The following is a 14,902-nucleotide window of genomic DNA, read 5'->3' as shown; positions in this document are numbered from 1 at the left end:
CATACATAATAACAAAAAAAAAACATCACTTGTTTGAGTGACACATACACATCAATAAATCAAACAATCAGTCACCAAACAACCAATCAACCAATCAATCAATCAATTATAAGCATAAGGATACTTTACTGACGTCATCTTATCAGTCAATCAATCAATCAAAACTCACTCTCTATAACACTTCACACAACTCCCAACATTCATTCATTCATTTATCACTCACACCCTTCAACAAACAAATAAACATTATTATTATTACAACAAACACACACACCACACACAGACACAGATAGATAGAAGATAGATAGAGATAGTTAAAAGAGATTGCAGCAACAGAAGAATAACAAGAAGTTATATATAAAACAGTCTAGATTAAAAAGATAAATAGATAAAGATAATATACAGTTGTACAAATGGCCGAACCGTAGGTGTCATCTCGATCGATCGATCAATCATGTGTACAGACGATTACAGACAGGACAGCATCTAACATAAGACACACCATTCTCTACATGACCAACAACAACAACAACAACAACAGCGAGATGTATAAGCTTTTGATGATAGGTGATTCATCTGTTGGAAAGACATCCCTATTATTAAGATTCTCTGTAAGTGTATTTGTGACTGTGATTGAATGAATGACGAGACTAACAAACTGAACTTATGTTATCATTAATAATGAACAGGATGGCACATTCCAAGAAACATCAGTTAACATGACTAGTGTCGATAATGTATGTTTGATTGAATGAACGAATGAACGAATGAACGATGAAGGGCATTCACTAAACATAGTACTAACGTCACATCAATCACATCACATCACAACAACAGAAAACAAAGAATATAACGATAGACGGCAAGACTATTGCTCTTCAAATCGTAAGCGAGACAATGATGAATGATATTGATGATCGATGATCGATGAATGTGATTACTTACACAATCAATCAATCAATCAACATATATAGTGGGACACAGCAGGACAGGAAAGATTCAGAACGATCACTTCATCATTCTACAGAGGTGCTCATGGTATCCTTGTCGTGTACGACATGACCGATCAGTCCACATTCAACAACGTCAAGTTGTGGATGCAAGAGATTCAAAGATACGGTGTCGTCGGTGTCAGCAAGATGCTGATCGGAAACAAGTTTGATCTCGATGATAGGAAGATCGTCTCTACGACCTCTGCTAAAGTATGTTCTCGTGCACATTGTTAACAGCGTATCATCACTCATTCTAACGACAACAACAACAACATTAGGAATACGCCGACTCTCTTGGCATTCCATTCTTGGAGGCGAGCGCCAAGACAGGATTCAACGTAGACCAGATATTTTCGACGATAGCCAACGAGATAAACAAGGGACTCATTGGCGGTGGTGCCAAACAAGGTGTTCAGATCAATTCCAACGCTACGAAGCCACAAAAACAATCAAAGTGCTAGCGTACTATCCCATCCTCCACTCACTCAACAACAACCCTCTCCGCCTCCCATCCACTCCATCAACAACGTTCTCACCTCCCTCCCTCCACAGTCCGACCCAACAATCAGATTGCATGCAGCCCAAATCTACCAACATCCATCATTCGTTCAATCAACCATTCAACAACATCATCATCATCAACATCAATCAAACCAATCCTTTTTTGAATATCATCACTTTACAATCACATGTGATATCAATGTGAATGGATGAGTCTCTCTGTCCCTCTCCCCTTCCTGTCCATTGCCACAACCAACCTTACAACCATCCAATCAGTCAATCAATCAACCCAACTAATCAATCAAATCAATCAATCAATGAAATGGATAACATGTAGATTGCGATAATAAACCATCCTCCTTTGTTATATCAATCAACTCAATCAATCAATCAATGAGATGAATGAATGATCGTCTGATCACTTTGCACTCCATCAAAAACGACAATTTGTCAGACAAAGTCGAGAAGACGACTACTTGTTGTATGTTTGTGTAAGATAGATAGCAATGTTAAACATACTTCGTTGTTGTCGGGTTGCATCCAATGCCAACAACATTGGTCAGGCCCATCTATTGGCAACATCAACAGCACTCACATCATTATGGCGACGAACATATTGCAGCAACAGCAACAGCAACAAAACAGTGGAGAAGGAGAAGGTGGACGTGACACAATACCCACCATCACGCGTCAGGAACTTTAGCATTATTGCTCACATCGATCATGGCAAGACAACACTCAGCACCAAGCTGCTGTCGCTGACGGGCACTCTGCCCAAGAACATCTATGGCAGTGGCGAGGACAGTCTCGACCTCAGCAAGCAGATCAAGAGCGACAACCGCCGCGAGCAATACCTCGACAAGCTGCAGGTGGAGAAGGAGCGCGGCATCACGGTCAAGGCGCAGAGCTGCTCGATGGTCTACCACAACAAGGTTGACGGCCACAAGTACCTGCTCAATCTGATCGACACCCCCGGCCACGTCGACTTCAACTACGAGGTGTCGCGCTCGCTGATGGCCTGCCAGGGTGCGCTGCTCGTGGTGGACGCGTGTCAGGGCGTGCAGGCGCAGACGATGGCCAACTACTACCTGGCGCTGGACTCGGGCCTCGAGGTGGTGCCCGTAATCAACAAGATCGACCTGCCCACGGCCAACGTGGACATGGTTCTCGAGCAACTTCAGAGCACCTTTGGCTTCCATCCGCAGGACGTCCTGTGTGTGAGCGCCAAGAGTGGCGTGGGCATCACCGAGATCCTGCCCGCGGTGATTGACCGCGTGCCGCCACCACCCAGCACCGAGGGCGCGCCATTCAAGGCACTGCTCTTTGACAGCTGGTTCGATCGATTCAAGGGCGTTATCTGTATGATCAAGGTCGTGGACGGCTCAGTGAAGAAGGGCGACGTCATCCAGGCGGCCGCCAGCGGCCAGACATACGAGCTGTTTGATGTGGGTGTCATGCACCCTGAGCAGGAGCTGACAGGCGAGCTGCGCACGGGCCAAGTCGGCTTCATCGTGCCGGGCATGAAGACCACGCAAGAGGCACGTGTCGGCGACACGTTCTACCACAAGGAGCATCCAGTGCCCGCGCTGCCGGGTTTCAAGCCCGCCAAGCAGATGGTATTCGCGGGTGTCTACCCCATCGACAACCTCGACTACGTGTCGCTGAAGGAGTCGTTTGAGAAGCTCACACTCACAGATGCCTCGGTGTCGATGTCCAAGGAGAGCTCGGTCGCCCTGGGTATGGGCTTCCGTTGCGGCTTCCTTGGCCTCCTCCACATGGACGTGATCCTTCAGAGACTCGAGCAGGAGTATGGCCAGGTTGTGATCGCCACGCCACCCACCGTGCCCTACCGCGTAAAGATGCGCGATGGCACCGAGAAGATGATCTCCAACCCGGCCGACTACCCCGCACAGGAGAACATCAGCGAGACATTGGAGCCGATGATCATCGGTCGCATTGTGGCTCCCAACGAACATTTGGGCCCACTTCTCAAGCTATGCATGGAACATCGTGGCTCGCAATTGGACCACGAGATGATGGAAGGCGGTCGCATGCGACTGACATTCTCCTTCCCGCTCTCAGAGATCATCACAGACTTCTTTGACAATCTGAAGCGTATCTCGAGTGGCTACGCGTCGCTCGACTATGAGGACGACGGTTACGCCGTGGCCGACGTGGTCAAGGTCAAGGTCATGCTCAATGGAGAGGAGGTCGACTCGTTGTCGGCCATTGTACATAAATCACGTGCCACGCCACACTCGCGCTCGCTGGTCAAGCGCCTCAAGAAAGTGATCGATCGCCAGATGTTTGCCGTGGCGATACAGGCGGCCGTCGGCAACGATGTGTTGGCCCGCGAGAATATATCGGCGATGCGCAAGGATGTCACGGCCAAGTGCTACGGTGGTGATATCACACGACGAATGAAACTGCTCAGCAAACAAAAGGAAGGCAAGAAGAGAATGAAGCAGATGGGCTGTGTCGAGCTGTCCCAAGATGGTTTCCTCAGATTGATGAAGAACAATGAAGAGGATGACTAAATAAATTAAAATAATAATAATTATACGATCCACTCCATTCCACTTCCACTCCAATCCACACTGAATGTTCATGATGATCAAGTGATTGAACTTGTGTGGCACACACACAACCCACTCACCATCCTATGTTTGATCATACACTTCCATCCTGTTTCACCACTATCAATAAGTGAGTGAGCGGAGCGAGAGAATGAATGATCATGTGATAATATGAATATGAATATGAATGTTGGAGCCCACTAGGCCACTACCTACCTACATACCTACCTACATTACAACAAACCATACACATGTACCACTACAACAAGTACTTAGATGTATGATTGTAAGCAATAAGTGATCAGATGAGTAGCCGAAATTATCCATTTCTTGAAACAACAGGTTGCAAATGAAAGATCATTGATGAAGATATATCTTAGACTTATAGTATTGTTGTTGGTGATCACTACTCATGTGGTAGTAGGATCATCTTCTTCATCACCACCACAAGAACAGGGACCTCAAGAACAGGGACCACCAGTACAGGTAACTTATGAAGCAAACTGGAGTAAGTATATTATAAAAGTATTTTCCTTCAATTAAATATTAATTTATTAATTCATTAATCAATCAATCAATCAATCAATCACTATTTACAGCGGTAAGTACCTTTATAACTTGGTCTTATTAATAAATTGTATTAACATTCCATCATCATTTATAGTCCATCAACTCTAGACCATTGCCATCATGGGTAAGTTATAAAGGATTAGTTTGATACTTAGGTAGTACTTTCTAACATTACATTCATACTACCAATCAATCAATAGTATGATCAATCCAAGTTTGGTATATTTGTACATTGGGGAATATACAGTGTCCCAGCTTTCGCTGTACCAGTATGTTACATCCCTCCTTATACTCTTTCAATATTAACCCATCCTCCAACCATTATTTCATCTAGGGAGTAACACTTGGAGAATGGTACTGGCTCAATCTTAAGTATGTCATCATTCAATCAATCAGTGATCTAATATTAATCAATCGATGAATGAAAAGGACTGAATCAGATGGGGGAGAAACACAAGCCTTCCACAACAAGTCATATGGACCTAACTTCTCTTATAAGGAGTTTGCACCATTGTTCAAAGCACATCATTATAATCCAGATAGATGGGCAGAGTTGTTTGCTAAATCAGGTGCCAAGTATGTGGTGCTCACTACCAAGCATCATGATGGCTTTTGCAATTGGCAATCAAAGTATAGTGATGGCTGGAACTCTGTGGACCAGGGCCCTCACCTTGATATTGTCGGCACACTCTCCAAGTCAGTCCGAAACGCAGGTCTACACATGGGACTCTATCACTCTCTCTATCAATGGTTCGCACAAATCTACGCAGATGATTGGGCATCAGGACGTACACCGACCAGGGATCATTACATCTCGACTGTATTGCATCCTATGATGAAGGAGATGGTCAACACTTATGAGCCAGATGTAGTATGGGTGGATGGTGATTGGGAGGAAACATCAACATATTGGCGTGCAACTGAGTTCTTGCAATGGCTCTATACCAACACCACTGTCAAGGATAGAGTTGTCACAAACGATCGATGGGGATCAGATTGTCGTGGTAAGAATGGTGGATACTGGACACCATACGATGGCTACCATCCAGGCAAACTACTCTCTCACAAGTGGGAGAACTGTTATACAATTGGATCATCATGGTATGTAATGTACTAATGTGACTGGCCCACGAACACTACTAACAATGACGATGTCATGGTACCATTATAAAGGGGATACAACTTGAATGAGGATGTCAGAAACTTCAAGAGTACAAACAGTTTGATCAGAACCCTAGTATCCACAGTCAGCTGTGGAGGTAACTTGTTACTCAATGTTGGACCAGTATGCATCCGATCACTCAATCAATCAAATTCACTCGCTCACTCACTCAATCAATTACATAATCAATCATGGAATAGAATGCTGAAGGTGTAATACCAATGTTGATGCAGGAGAGATTGGTTGGTATTGGACAATGGTTGAATGTTAATGGAGAGGCTATTTATAATACAACTTGGTGGCGTGCTCAGAATGATACAGAGGATAAGAATTTATGGTATACTACAAATGCTGCAACTGGAGCTGTCTACGCCATGTCATTCGTCTGGCCTGATAGCTATAACCTAGTCCTCACACAGCCTGCTCTCACACAAAATACAACCATTGCACTACTTGGCTATAATGGCGCTCTCGCCTTCAAGTCCGCAGCCACTGACAAAGGTATCGAGATCAAACTACCAACCCTTGGACCAAACAGCTTCCCTCCACATGGTGTCTACACCTTCAAACTACTCAATGTAACATGATCACAAGCATAAGTAATAAATGAATGAATGAACATAATGATGTTCGTCACATCAATGTTTATTCCTATCAATCGATTGATCAAACGTTATTATACATCGTAATCCCATACTCGGATGGTATTGTCTGATGAGCAACTGACCAGTTTGTCATTTTTGAACTCGAGCCAGTCGACGCTGCCAGTGTGTCCGGCGAGGGTGTAGAGGTATGATCCGCCTGGACTCTCCAAGTCCCATACTTTGATCATGTTGTCCATTCCACCACTGACCAATCTATTGTCACCGACCTGGAAGTGCTTAACTGTCTTGGTATGTCCTTTGAACACTCTTGAGTGTACCAATGGCGTGGAGGATGGCGCTTGCAACTCGGCTGTGTTCAAGTCCCATGAATGTAGATTGTTGAAGTTTGATGTGTATAAATAGTTCTTGCGATATTGTATATGCCATACAGGACAGCTTAGCGGGTTAGACAAGGCTGCCTGCAGTGTGCCGGTCCTAATGTTCCAAAGGTTAATGTTGCCATTGTTATGTCCACTGGCCACCGACCATCCTGCCGACGACTCGTCGCCCATCTGTAGACAATGGACTGCCGAGTCCGAGCTCATCGACTGGACAACCTGTCCAGATCTAATGTCCCACAGCTTGCATGTCTTGTCCTGTGAGCCACTCACAATGAAGTCGGTGCCGATTTGTAGGTAGTAGATCCTGCCCATGTGGCCCTGTAGTACTGACAGCTGGTCGCCAGTGTTCATGTCCCACAGTCGGATCGTGCGGTCGTCGCCACCACTAACCAGGAAGTTGTTCTTAAACTCTAGCATCCAGATCGAGCCATCATGTCCACGGAAGGTGTTGGTGCACTGTCCAGTACGAGCATTCCACATCTTGAGAGTGGAATCATCGCTGCCACTCACAATATGATCGTTCTCGAAATGGAATGAATTGATCACATTGCTGTGACCCTCCAGTGTATGTGTACATTGGCCTTCATTGATGTCCCACACCTTCATCACGCCCTCCTCTGAGCCACTGACCAATGTATCGCCTTGGAACTGCACGCCCCATACTCCATGCTCATGTCCATACAATGTCTGTACCGAGCACATTCCTCGTCTCCAATGTTTGCGTGTAATATGTCTATGTTGGAATAATTCCTTAAAGTTTGTTCGGCTTGATATCTCGGGTGATAATGTCGTTGGATGGTAGGTAGTTGATGTTGATGGGGTAGTGATGGTGGTTTGTGATTGGAATAATTCCAGATGATTGATTGGTATTATTTTTGGTGCGCCATTGGTCCAGTGTTTCTTGTATAGTCCTTTCCAGATGATGAATATATTGCTCATATTCCTAAAGTGTCTGTTGATCCTTGCCACTGCCAGACATATATCGGTATATTCCAGGTAGCCCAAGACATGCACCAACACTTCCAAAGGCAAGTCTTCAATCTGTCGTCCAATACCTGGAGAGCAAATGAATGGCTCGGAAATATCCTCTTCCAATGTAGATGATGACGAAGATGATGAGGTTGGAGGGTCGATCAAACATCGATTATATGTGACTCTATCAAAGTTATTGAATTGTCTTGGTGTTGACCTCTTTACAAGTGTCCTCTCTCTTGGTGTATATGTTGTGATTGAATGGTCGTTTGATTCATCGTCCAGCATGCTGTCATCATCATCTTCATCTCTAACTTTGTTACTGCTACTGCTGTTACTACTGTTTGGAGATGATACTAATGTACCCAACGCCTTACTGGTAGTCCATTTAAGGATACCTGGCAATGAGAATGATTCAATCAACATCACTTTGTTTCGAAGTATATTAATAATATTAGGTGCTCCACAAAACTCTGCCATTATAATTGATTCGATGGTACCAAGTTAGTAAGTACGATGATTGATAAGAGATCGATTTGATTCGATCATGGAAGTAGGGTACATACATGGAGGGTGGGAGGGAGGATGTATAAAGTTCGGAAACTTGCTGTTGTTGGAAGTTTGATTGATGTTGAGGAAGAATTGGCAACTTGATTGTTTGAAGAAGAAGGATATCAATTTTCACTTGACAAAGACGAATGTCAAATTGGATTGGATTGGACAGGACTGGATTGAATTGGATTGGACTGAATGATTGATTGAGGGAGTGGCAATGGAGGCAGTGGAAGTCGTAGTAAGTGTATGGATGTACGGACTACTTCAGAGGGTAGGTCGACAGGATTATTTGTTGTAAATGGTCACTTGTACATAATCTACAACATCAAATGTTCAGTCTACTCATCCGGATGTTGTATCACTATGTAATAATAATTGACGATTATTATTATGATTATTTGTCGTTGCTATCTGTGTGTATGTTTGAGTACAAGTATATTAGTCTGTTGTAGGGGTGACATGATAGTGATAATGGATGTAATGTTATACATCCCTTCATTCATACATACAACGATGCTCATCATACTCTTTCCCCACTCCACACATACATGTACATTCATTCATTCACACCAAGTCAATGAGTGAGTTGGGGGAAGTGGGCAACACCTACATCACACACGACATAGCCACATATCGTAACACCCATGTATATATATATTTATGTGATGATAAACTGCAAGGATCGAGGTTAACGAGAATAAGCTCTTCAATGAAGTGACTCCTTTGGTCAAAGGGCGAAAGATCATCATCACCTTCATCACACACCCAACAACAGTTATTTTTAGTTGACACTTGCGCCAACTTTGGTCCTTTGTTATTACAAGTTAGTTACTTCCAGACATCCAACCAATCACAATCGATATCAATCAATCAACGATTCAGGACGGATATATCCTTTTGGATAAGTATGTTGTATTGTCCATCATTTGCATTCGCGCAGTGACATGCATGTAATGCAATGATACCAATGCCTGGGCAATACCGAGAGTGACACTTTTGACATGTTATGTCTACCTGTCACCATGGTGTACCACCCAATCCTTATTTATATATATCATCCTGGTGTCTAAAACTTACCTAGGATAGGAGTCCTTGGTAGGTAATAGTAGCTTGACATGTTTCTGTGCATGGACACATGTCCTTCCTTATCGTGTGCGAGGGAGACTGTCAACAAAGATGTTTGGATCGATCAACATCCAAAGTGCCCTCCTTTTTTGTTTTGTTTTGTTTTGTTTGTTGGTGAAAAAATAAATCAAAATTTGATAAACTATCTTCATTCATTCATTTCAAATCACACTCACAAAGCCAACCCCTGTCTTTTGAAGCTCTCTCACGCCCATCACACCATATCAACTCAACAAGCTCATATTCATATTCAATTTAATTACTTTGTACACATACATATATACACATATAAATCATCAAGAAATGGTATGATTGAACGATTGATTGAATATTGTTTACGACGAAATGAATATACACAGTAATGACTGACAACAACAAACTTATAGACTGAAGCACTGTCTGAGGAACAAATCGCTGAGTTCAAGGAGGCCTTCTCCCTGTTTGACAAGGATGGCGATGGAAGCATCACCACCAAGGAGCTCGGAACCGTCATGAGATCACTCGGTCAGAACCCAACAGAGGCTGAGCTCCAGGATATGATCAACGAGGTCGATTCTGATGGCAACGGAACCATCGATTTCCCAGAGTTCCTGTCTATGATGGCTCGGTACGTGATCATATTGTCAATCAATCAATCAATCAAGTTAACTAACCTTTGTTTTAATTTAAACATAAATATTTATAGTAAGATGGTTGAGAACGACACAGAGGAGGAGATCAGAGAGGCTTTCAAGGTGTTTGATAAGGACGGCAATGGATTCATTTCAGCCGCCGAGCTGCGTCACGTCATGGTCAACCTTGGCGAGAAGCTCACCGACGAGGAGGTCGAGGAGATGATCAAGGAGGCCGATCTCGATGGTGATGGACAGGTCAACTATGAGGAGTTTGTCAAGATGATGCTCTCCAAGTAAACCACCAACACATCATATTTTTTACCATGGTATACTACTTACTTAATAACATCATCAACACAACACATATATGTACCTAATAACCAACAACTCTATCAAGTAGTCTTCTTCTGCACCTCAATAAAGTAGTTGTGTATGTCCTCCCCAATCATTACTGTTTGATCGATTATCGATTGATTGTTATTATAATAAACGGTTGTTATCATTTATAACAATCACTATATTCAATTTGGAATCATTCCTGATCCAGTGAGCACAATGATCGATCATTGAAATGGAAGTTCATGGATATTGAGTAGGGAAGGATTAGCGAAAGTTTGAAAAGACCTCATTTTTTTTTAATTTTATTAAGGTCTTCCTCATTTCGCTCGACTTGATGAAGGTCAACAACTAAACATCACTTCTTCTTCACATTATAATCATACCTCTTTTTATATATTATATTAAACATAGAATAGAATATAGGATGGCAGCAACAGTAGCAATCCCAAAGACACAAAATTGGGCAGAGGTACCAGAGGAGAAGACTATTGAGTACTTGGTAAAGAATGATAAGGGAGAGGATATAAAGGTTATTAAGACTTTCCGCGAATATCAAGTACCAGTTGTAAGAAATAAGAAGGTCGACGAGAGAAGACAATGGACCAAGTTTGGCGAGAATGTCGGTGACGGACTGGCCAACACCAATCTTGGTGAGGAGGTCTTCCTGACGCTTTCAAGAAACAATGTTACTGTAAGTTCATTCATTCATCAAGCTGGTGGTGTCTGTCTTGCCCAACTCAAGGGCATGGGCATGGCATACCTTCGTCATGTGTGACAGGCAACAGCAACAGCAGGAGGATAAGCAATCGATGGAGATGACACATGACTTACACTCGCGACCATAACAACAACAGGATGACGAGAAGAAGGAGACTATCGTGTGCAGAAACTGCAAGAAGAACCATTTCACCTCCAAGTGTCCATACAAAGAAGCTCTCGACCTTAGTAGGTGTTGCACAACATCATCATTATACTCAATCAATGGATCACAAAGACACTGACATCAATCAATCAAATATCTATAGCTACAAAGACATTCAAAGAGAAGGACGACAAGAAACAAGAGGTGTCAAATGTTTACGTACCACCATCACAGAGAGGTGGAGGCTCAGGCAGCGCATACCCAGACGAGGTACCATCACTCATTGTTTCCAACGTGTCAGAGAATGCCACCGACAAGGATCTCAGAGAGCTCTTTGGCAAGTTTGGCTACGTCGCCAAGGTCAACGTGCCAAAGGACAACGACGGCAACCCAAGAGGTTTTGCCTATGTCACCTATCAGAGTCTCCGCGACGCCGAGACAGCAATCAAACATCTCAATGGTCACAGATACGACTTTAGAATCCTCAGCGTCGACTTTGCTCGCAGGAAATAAACAGCTGCAAGTAAGAAGTAGTACAACAATCAAATCAACAAGGCATGCATTCATAGATGGAAGGTCTGATCATGGAGTCAAGGTTGGCGACAAGTTCATCCCTTTATTGATGAATGGAACTGGTGATTGAATGAATGATTGATTGATGGATGGATGAGCTGGATGGATGGGATGGATGATCAGTCCACGCACGGGACTGACTGGCCAAATGATATTGTACAAGTAATGATTGGAATCAATCCAGTGATTGAGTGTTGAATGAGCGTCCATTTGTTGTTAGTCAGCCTCCTTCATGATTTGATCCTTGTCTTCATTGGTCGTGGATGATGTCGAGGTTGTAGCGGCAGAGGCAACAGTAAAGAATGTGGACTGTGTCTCAAAGTGCTTGTTGACATCAATAATGGGTGGCGAGTATGATGATGATGATGTCTCGATGTTACTGTTTCCAGATGTGGCGTTGTTGTTGTTGTTGTTGTTGTATTCGTTCACCTCTGATGGAGTCAATGGGGGTAGTGTCGAGGTGACAGTGCCCATCTTCTCTACTGCACACAAGTACTTGCTGTATGAAGTGTACATCTTGAAGTCGATGATAAGTTCGCATAGTCGTTGAATAGTGAATGGTGGTCTAATCGATCAATGATGATATGTTAGGTTAGTTCTCATTGGCGTATGCGCCATTGCTATCCATCCATCTATGATGACTCATACTCTTTGAACTCTTTGAGATGGCTCTGCAGTTGATTCTTCATTCGGATGAGACCTGACTGATTGAGTTGGTTCTTGATCTTGAGCATCTCATCATCCTTTGTTGTCGCTGCATTGTTTGGGCTTGATGGGCTGTTGCCAGAGGCATCATCAGTCAAGTTGCTCTCAAACAATTCGAATATCTATTATGTCATGTGTCAGTCATGTAAGTCAATCATCCATATGAAGTCATATCATGGTGATGACCTTGCTTACCTGTGATAGTCTCAGATATATCAGCTCCCTCAGATGAACCCATGGGTAGCTATATGATTGTGATTGGTAAGCAACTTCATCCATTCATCCATTCATTATTACAACCATCACCAAACATACCATGTAACGCCTGTCTTTGATATGTTCTCAATGATACTCATCAACTCGGGTGTGATGACCTTGCTATCCTGTCTTGTGAACTCTACATAACATGTGTGTCGCACTCTAGAGTAAGCAACAACTTCAACCTGACTCAATCAATGCATTCATTCATTCATTCATTCATTACCTTCAAGTAGCTTCCTCAAGTCCTCACTGTAGATTACTTTGGCCATGATGATTTATATATAAATATAAATATAAATAACTAAAGAGAGATAAAGAACAGAACAGATATAGATATACAAAGTGGGGTGTGATGTAAGTTGAATGATTAATGAATGAGATTTACACAAAGATGGCTGGTACAGTGGTCCCCGATCAAAATAACACCCATCCATCATCTGCGAATGATGTGGACCACAATGTCATACTGATTGATTGATTGATTGATGGAATGATTCGTTATGTTATTTCTTTGGTCCAGCAATGGGAGCGCAGTGCAGTATAGAGTTCCCTGCTGGATGGAGTGCAATGGCCTCCAACCGCGTCGGAGGCGGTCCTGCCACATTATATCAGACAGGCATCTGTCTGTGTGTTTGTTGTGTATGTTTGTCTGTGTGTAGCAGTGACTCTTGATGATTAATGATCATGTTGATATTGTTGATGTTGTAGATGTTGTTGATGTTTGTTGATGTCTATGATGCTTCGCTATTGTCTACTCCCTTCTGAGAGTTGTTCATTGAATGGACTTGATACCTCAGCATCAACTTTTGTACATTTAGACCATAGAGTGTATTAAGGATGTTGGATCTGTTGAGTGTAAGTTAGTAAGGTGCCCCTGGTTTGTTGTTGTAATGTGATGATGGTATCATACCTTAGTGAGTCCACACCAGCTTTGTTGTGAGCATCACGGTTCCATATCTGTATCCTTTCCAGCTTGTCGCGCTTCGTCAACACGACTCCACATATATCTCTTTCGGTGTCTATTGTCTCACCAACAATACCCAGTACAATGTTCTCCCATATCAAGTCGGTGTTGTAAAGACTCCTATTGTAACCTTGGAACTGCATCACCCATTTACCGCCCTCCTTGTTATGTTCATCCTCCCATATTGGTACGATACCAGTCTTGAACAGATGATAAGTTGCACCAATAGGCATCTTTGAGGGTGGCTTTAGTTTGCGGAAGCATCTGTTATAATTTGATTGATTGAATGAATGAGCGTGAGTGAGTGATTGAATGAGTCCAATCATTGGCATATCAAAGTGATAGTTACGTCCAGAATTCCTCGACCTTGATTGATTGATTGAATGAATGAATGTTAGAGATAACTGTTTGATTCAAAAGAGATAAAGAGTGATGTTCAGAGGTACATACAGTGTCAAAGGTACCAATCTTATCCATTGATGATAGATAGTCGTCGTGTGAAGATGATGTTGATGAGGTGAGTGGCTTCATTGGTGATTGGGTAGTAGGATCAATCACCCATATTGTCCAACTGCAGTCCAGTTGATGTAGTCCTTGTTCTGACAATGCATCATTACTGTTGAATACAGGTGGATGCATATCTATACCAATATTATTATTATTATTATTATTATTGTTATTATTGATTATATTGTTATTGTTGTTGTTAATATCACCTCCATGATTATCGCTCAATAAAGTGTTCATCATTCTATCTCTATCTCTCTACTCTGACTACGACTATGACTATGACTATGTTATAAAGTAAAGTATTATACACGAATGAATGAACAGAACAACAGAACAACACAAATGAATGAACTGAACAGAACAGAACAGAACTGATAAGTGATCATACGATACAGAGTCGATCCTTTCACCGTCCTCCCCACCACTCTCACCAACCAAACACAACACAGCGTCAAACACCAACAACACCATGGCTCACACAACAACACTTCATTTTGACTTACACTTTGAACTTCATGAAGTCCATGTCCTTGTAACCTTGACCACAACAACAGTCCACTTGGAGGTAGTAGCACCTTGGTAGACCATTAGTGGACTAGTAGTACTACTATGACTACTAATACTTATATATGTATG

The 14,902-nt window shown here is 42.8% G+C and overlaps 8 protein-coding genes across 8 annotated transcripts; 6 read left to right on the top strand and 2 right to left on the bottom strand.

Annotated features, from left to right (window-relative positions):
* Window positions 1-512: 512 nt before the first annotated feature.
* SAMD00019534_004650 (hypothetical protein) lies at window positions 513-1,453 on the top strand (the record flags this gene model as incomplete). The annotated part of the gene is made up of 5 exons (XM_012903898.1): window positions 513-611; window positions 690-737; window positions 838-885; window positions 975-1,202; window positions 1,271-1,453. The coding sequence occupies 5 exons, from the start codon at window positions 513-515 to the stop codon at window positions 1,451-1,453; spliced, it is 606 nt and encodes a 201-aa protein (XP_012759352.1).
* A 25-nt stretch (window positions 1,454-1,478) lies between these two features.
* SAMD00019534_004640 (hypothetical protein) lies at window positions 1,479-1,703 on the top strand (the record flags this gene model as incomplete). Its single annotated transcript, XM_012903897.1, has 1 exon — window positions 1,479-1,703. A coding segment is annotated over one exon (225 nt), but the record flags the coding sequence as incomplete, so codon positions are not given.
* A 296-nt stretch (window positions 1,704-1,999) lies between these two features.
* SAMD00019534_004630 (hypothetical protein) lies at window positions 2,000-4,030 on the top strand (the record flags this gene model as incomplete). The annotated part of the gene is made up of 1 exon (XM_012903896.1): window positions 2,000-4,030. One exon carries the CDS (start codon window positions 2,000-2,002, stop codon window positions 4,028-4,030), a length of 2,031 nt encoding a protein of 676 aa, XP_012759350.1.
* Window positions 4,031-4,432: 402 nt separating this feature from the next.
* SAMD00019534_004620 (hypothetical protein) lies at window positions 4,433-6,385 on the top strand (the record flags this gene model as incomplete). The annotated part of the gene is made up of 7 exons (XM_012903895.1): window positions 4,433-4,577; window positions 4,732-4,763; window positions 4,840-4,908; window positions 4,974-5,011; window positions 5,069-5,740; window positions 5,813-5,924; window positions 6,002-6,385. Coding segments are annotated over 7 exons (1,452 nt in total), but the record flags the coding sequence as incomplete, so codon positions are not given.
* A 98-nt stretch (window positions 6,386-6,483) lies between these two features.
* SAMD00019534_004610 (hypothetical protein) lies at window positions 6,484-7,530 on the bottom strand (the record flags this gene model as incomplete). The annotated part of the gene is made up of 1 exon (XM_012903894.1): window positions 6,484-7,530. A coding segment is annotated over one exon (1,047 nt), but the record flags the coding sequence as incomplete, so codon positions are not given.
* Window positions 7,531-8,890: 1,360 nt separating this feature from the next.
* Window positions 8,891-10,349, top strand: SAMD00019534_004600 (hypothetical protein; the record flags this gene model as incomplete). Its single annotated transcript, XM_012903893.1, has 3 exons — window positions 8,891-8,959; window positions 9,825-10,045; window positions 10,124-10,349. The coding sequence occupies 3 exons, from the start codon at window positions 8,891-8,893 to the stop codon at window positions 10,347-10,349; spliced, it is 516 nt and encodes a 171-aa protein (XP_012759347.1).
* Window positions 10,350-10,755: 406 nt separating this feature from the next.
* Window positions 10,756-11,763, top strand: SAMD00019534_004590 (hypothetical protein; the record flags this gene model as incomplete). Its single annotated transcript, XM_012903892.1, has 3 exons — window positions 10,756-11,082; window positions 11,246-11,336; window positions 11,417-11,763. Coding segments are annotated over 3 exons (765 nt in total), but the record flags the coding sequence as incomplete, so codon positions are not given.
* Window positions 11,764-13,526: 1,763 nt separating this feature from the next.
* SAMD00019534_004580 (hypothetical protein) lies at window positions 13,527-14,506 on the bottom strand (the record flags this gene model as incomplete). Its single annotated transcript, XM_012903891.1, has 4 exons — window positions 13,527-13,638; window positions 13,703-14,020; window positions 14,106-14,122; window positions 14,207-14,506. Coding segments are annotated over 4 exons (747 nt in total), but the record flags the coding sequence as incomplete, so codon positions are not given.
* Window positions 14,507-14,902: the final 396 nt, after the last annotated feature.

The sequence above is a fragment of the Acytostelium subglobosum genome (genome assembly GCF_000787575.1).
Source record: "Acytostelium subglobosum LB1 DNA, scaffold: scaffold1, whole genome shotgun sequence".
Classification (NCBI taxonomy): domain Eukaryota; phylum Evosea; class Eumycetozoa; order Acytosteliales; family Acytosteliaceae; genus Acytostelium; species Acytostelium subglobosum.
The sequence above is the reverse complement of the archived record's forward strand: the minus strand, read 5'-3'. Positions and strand labels throughout refer to the sequence as shown.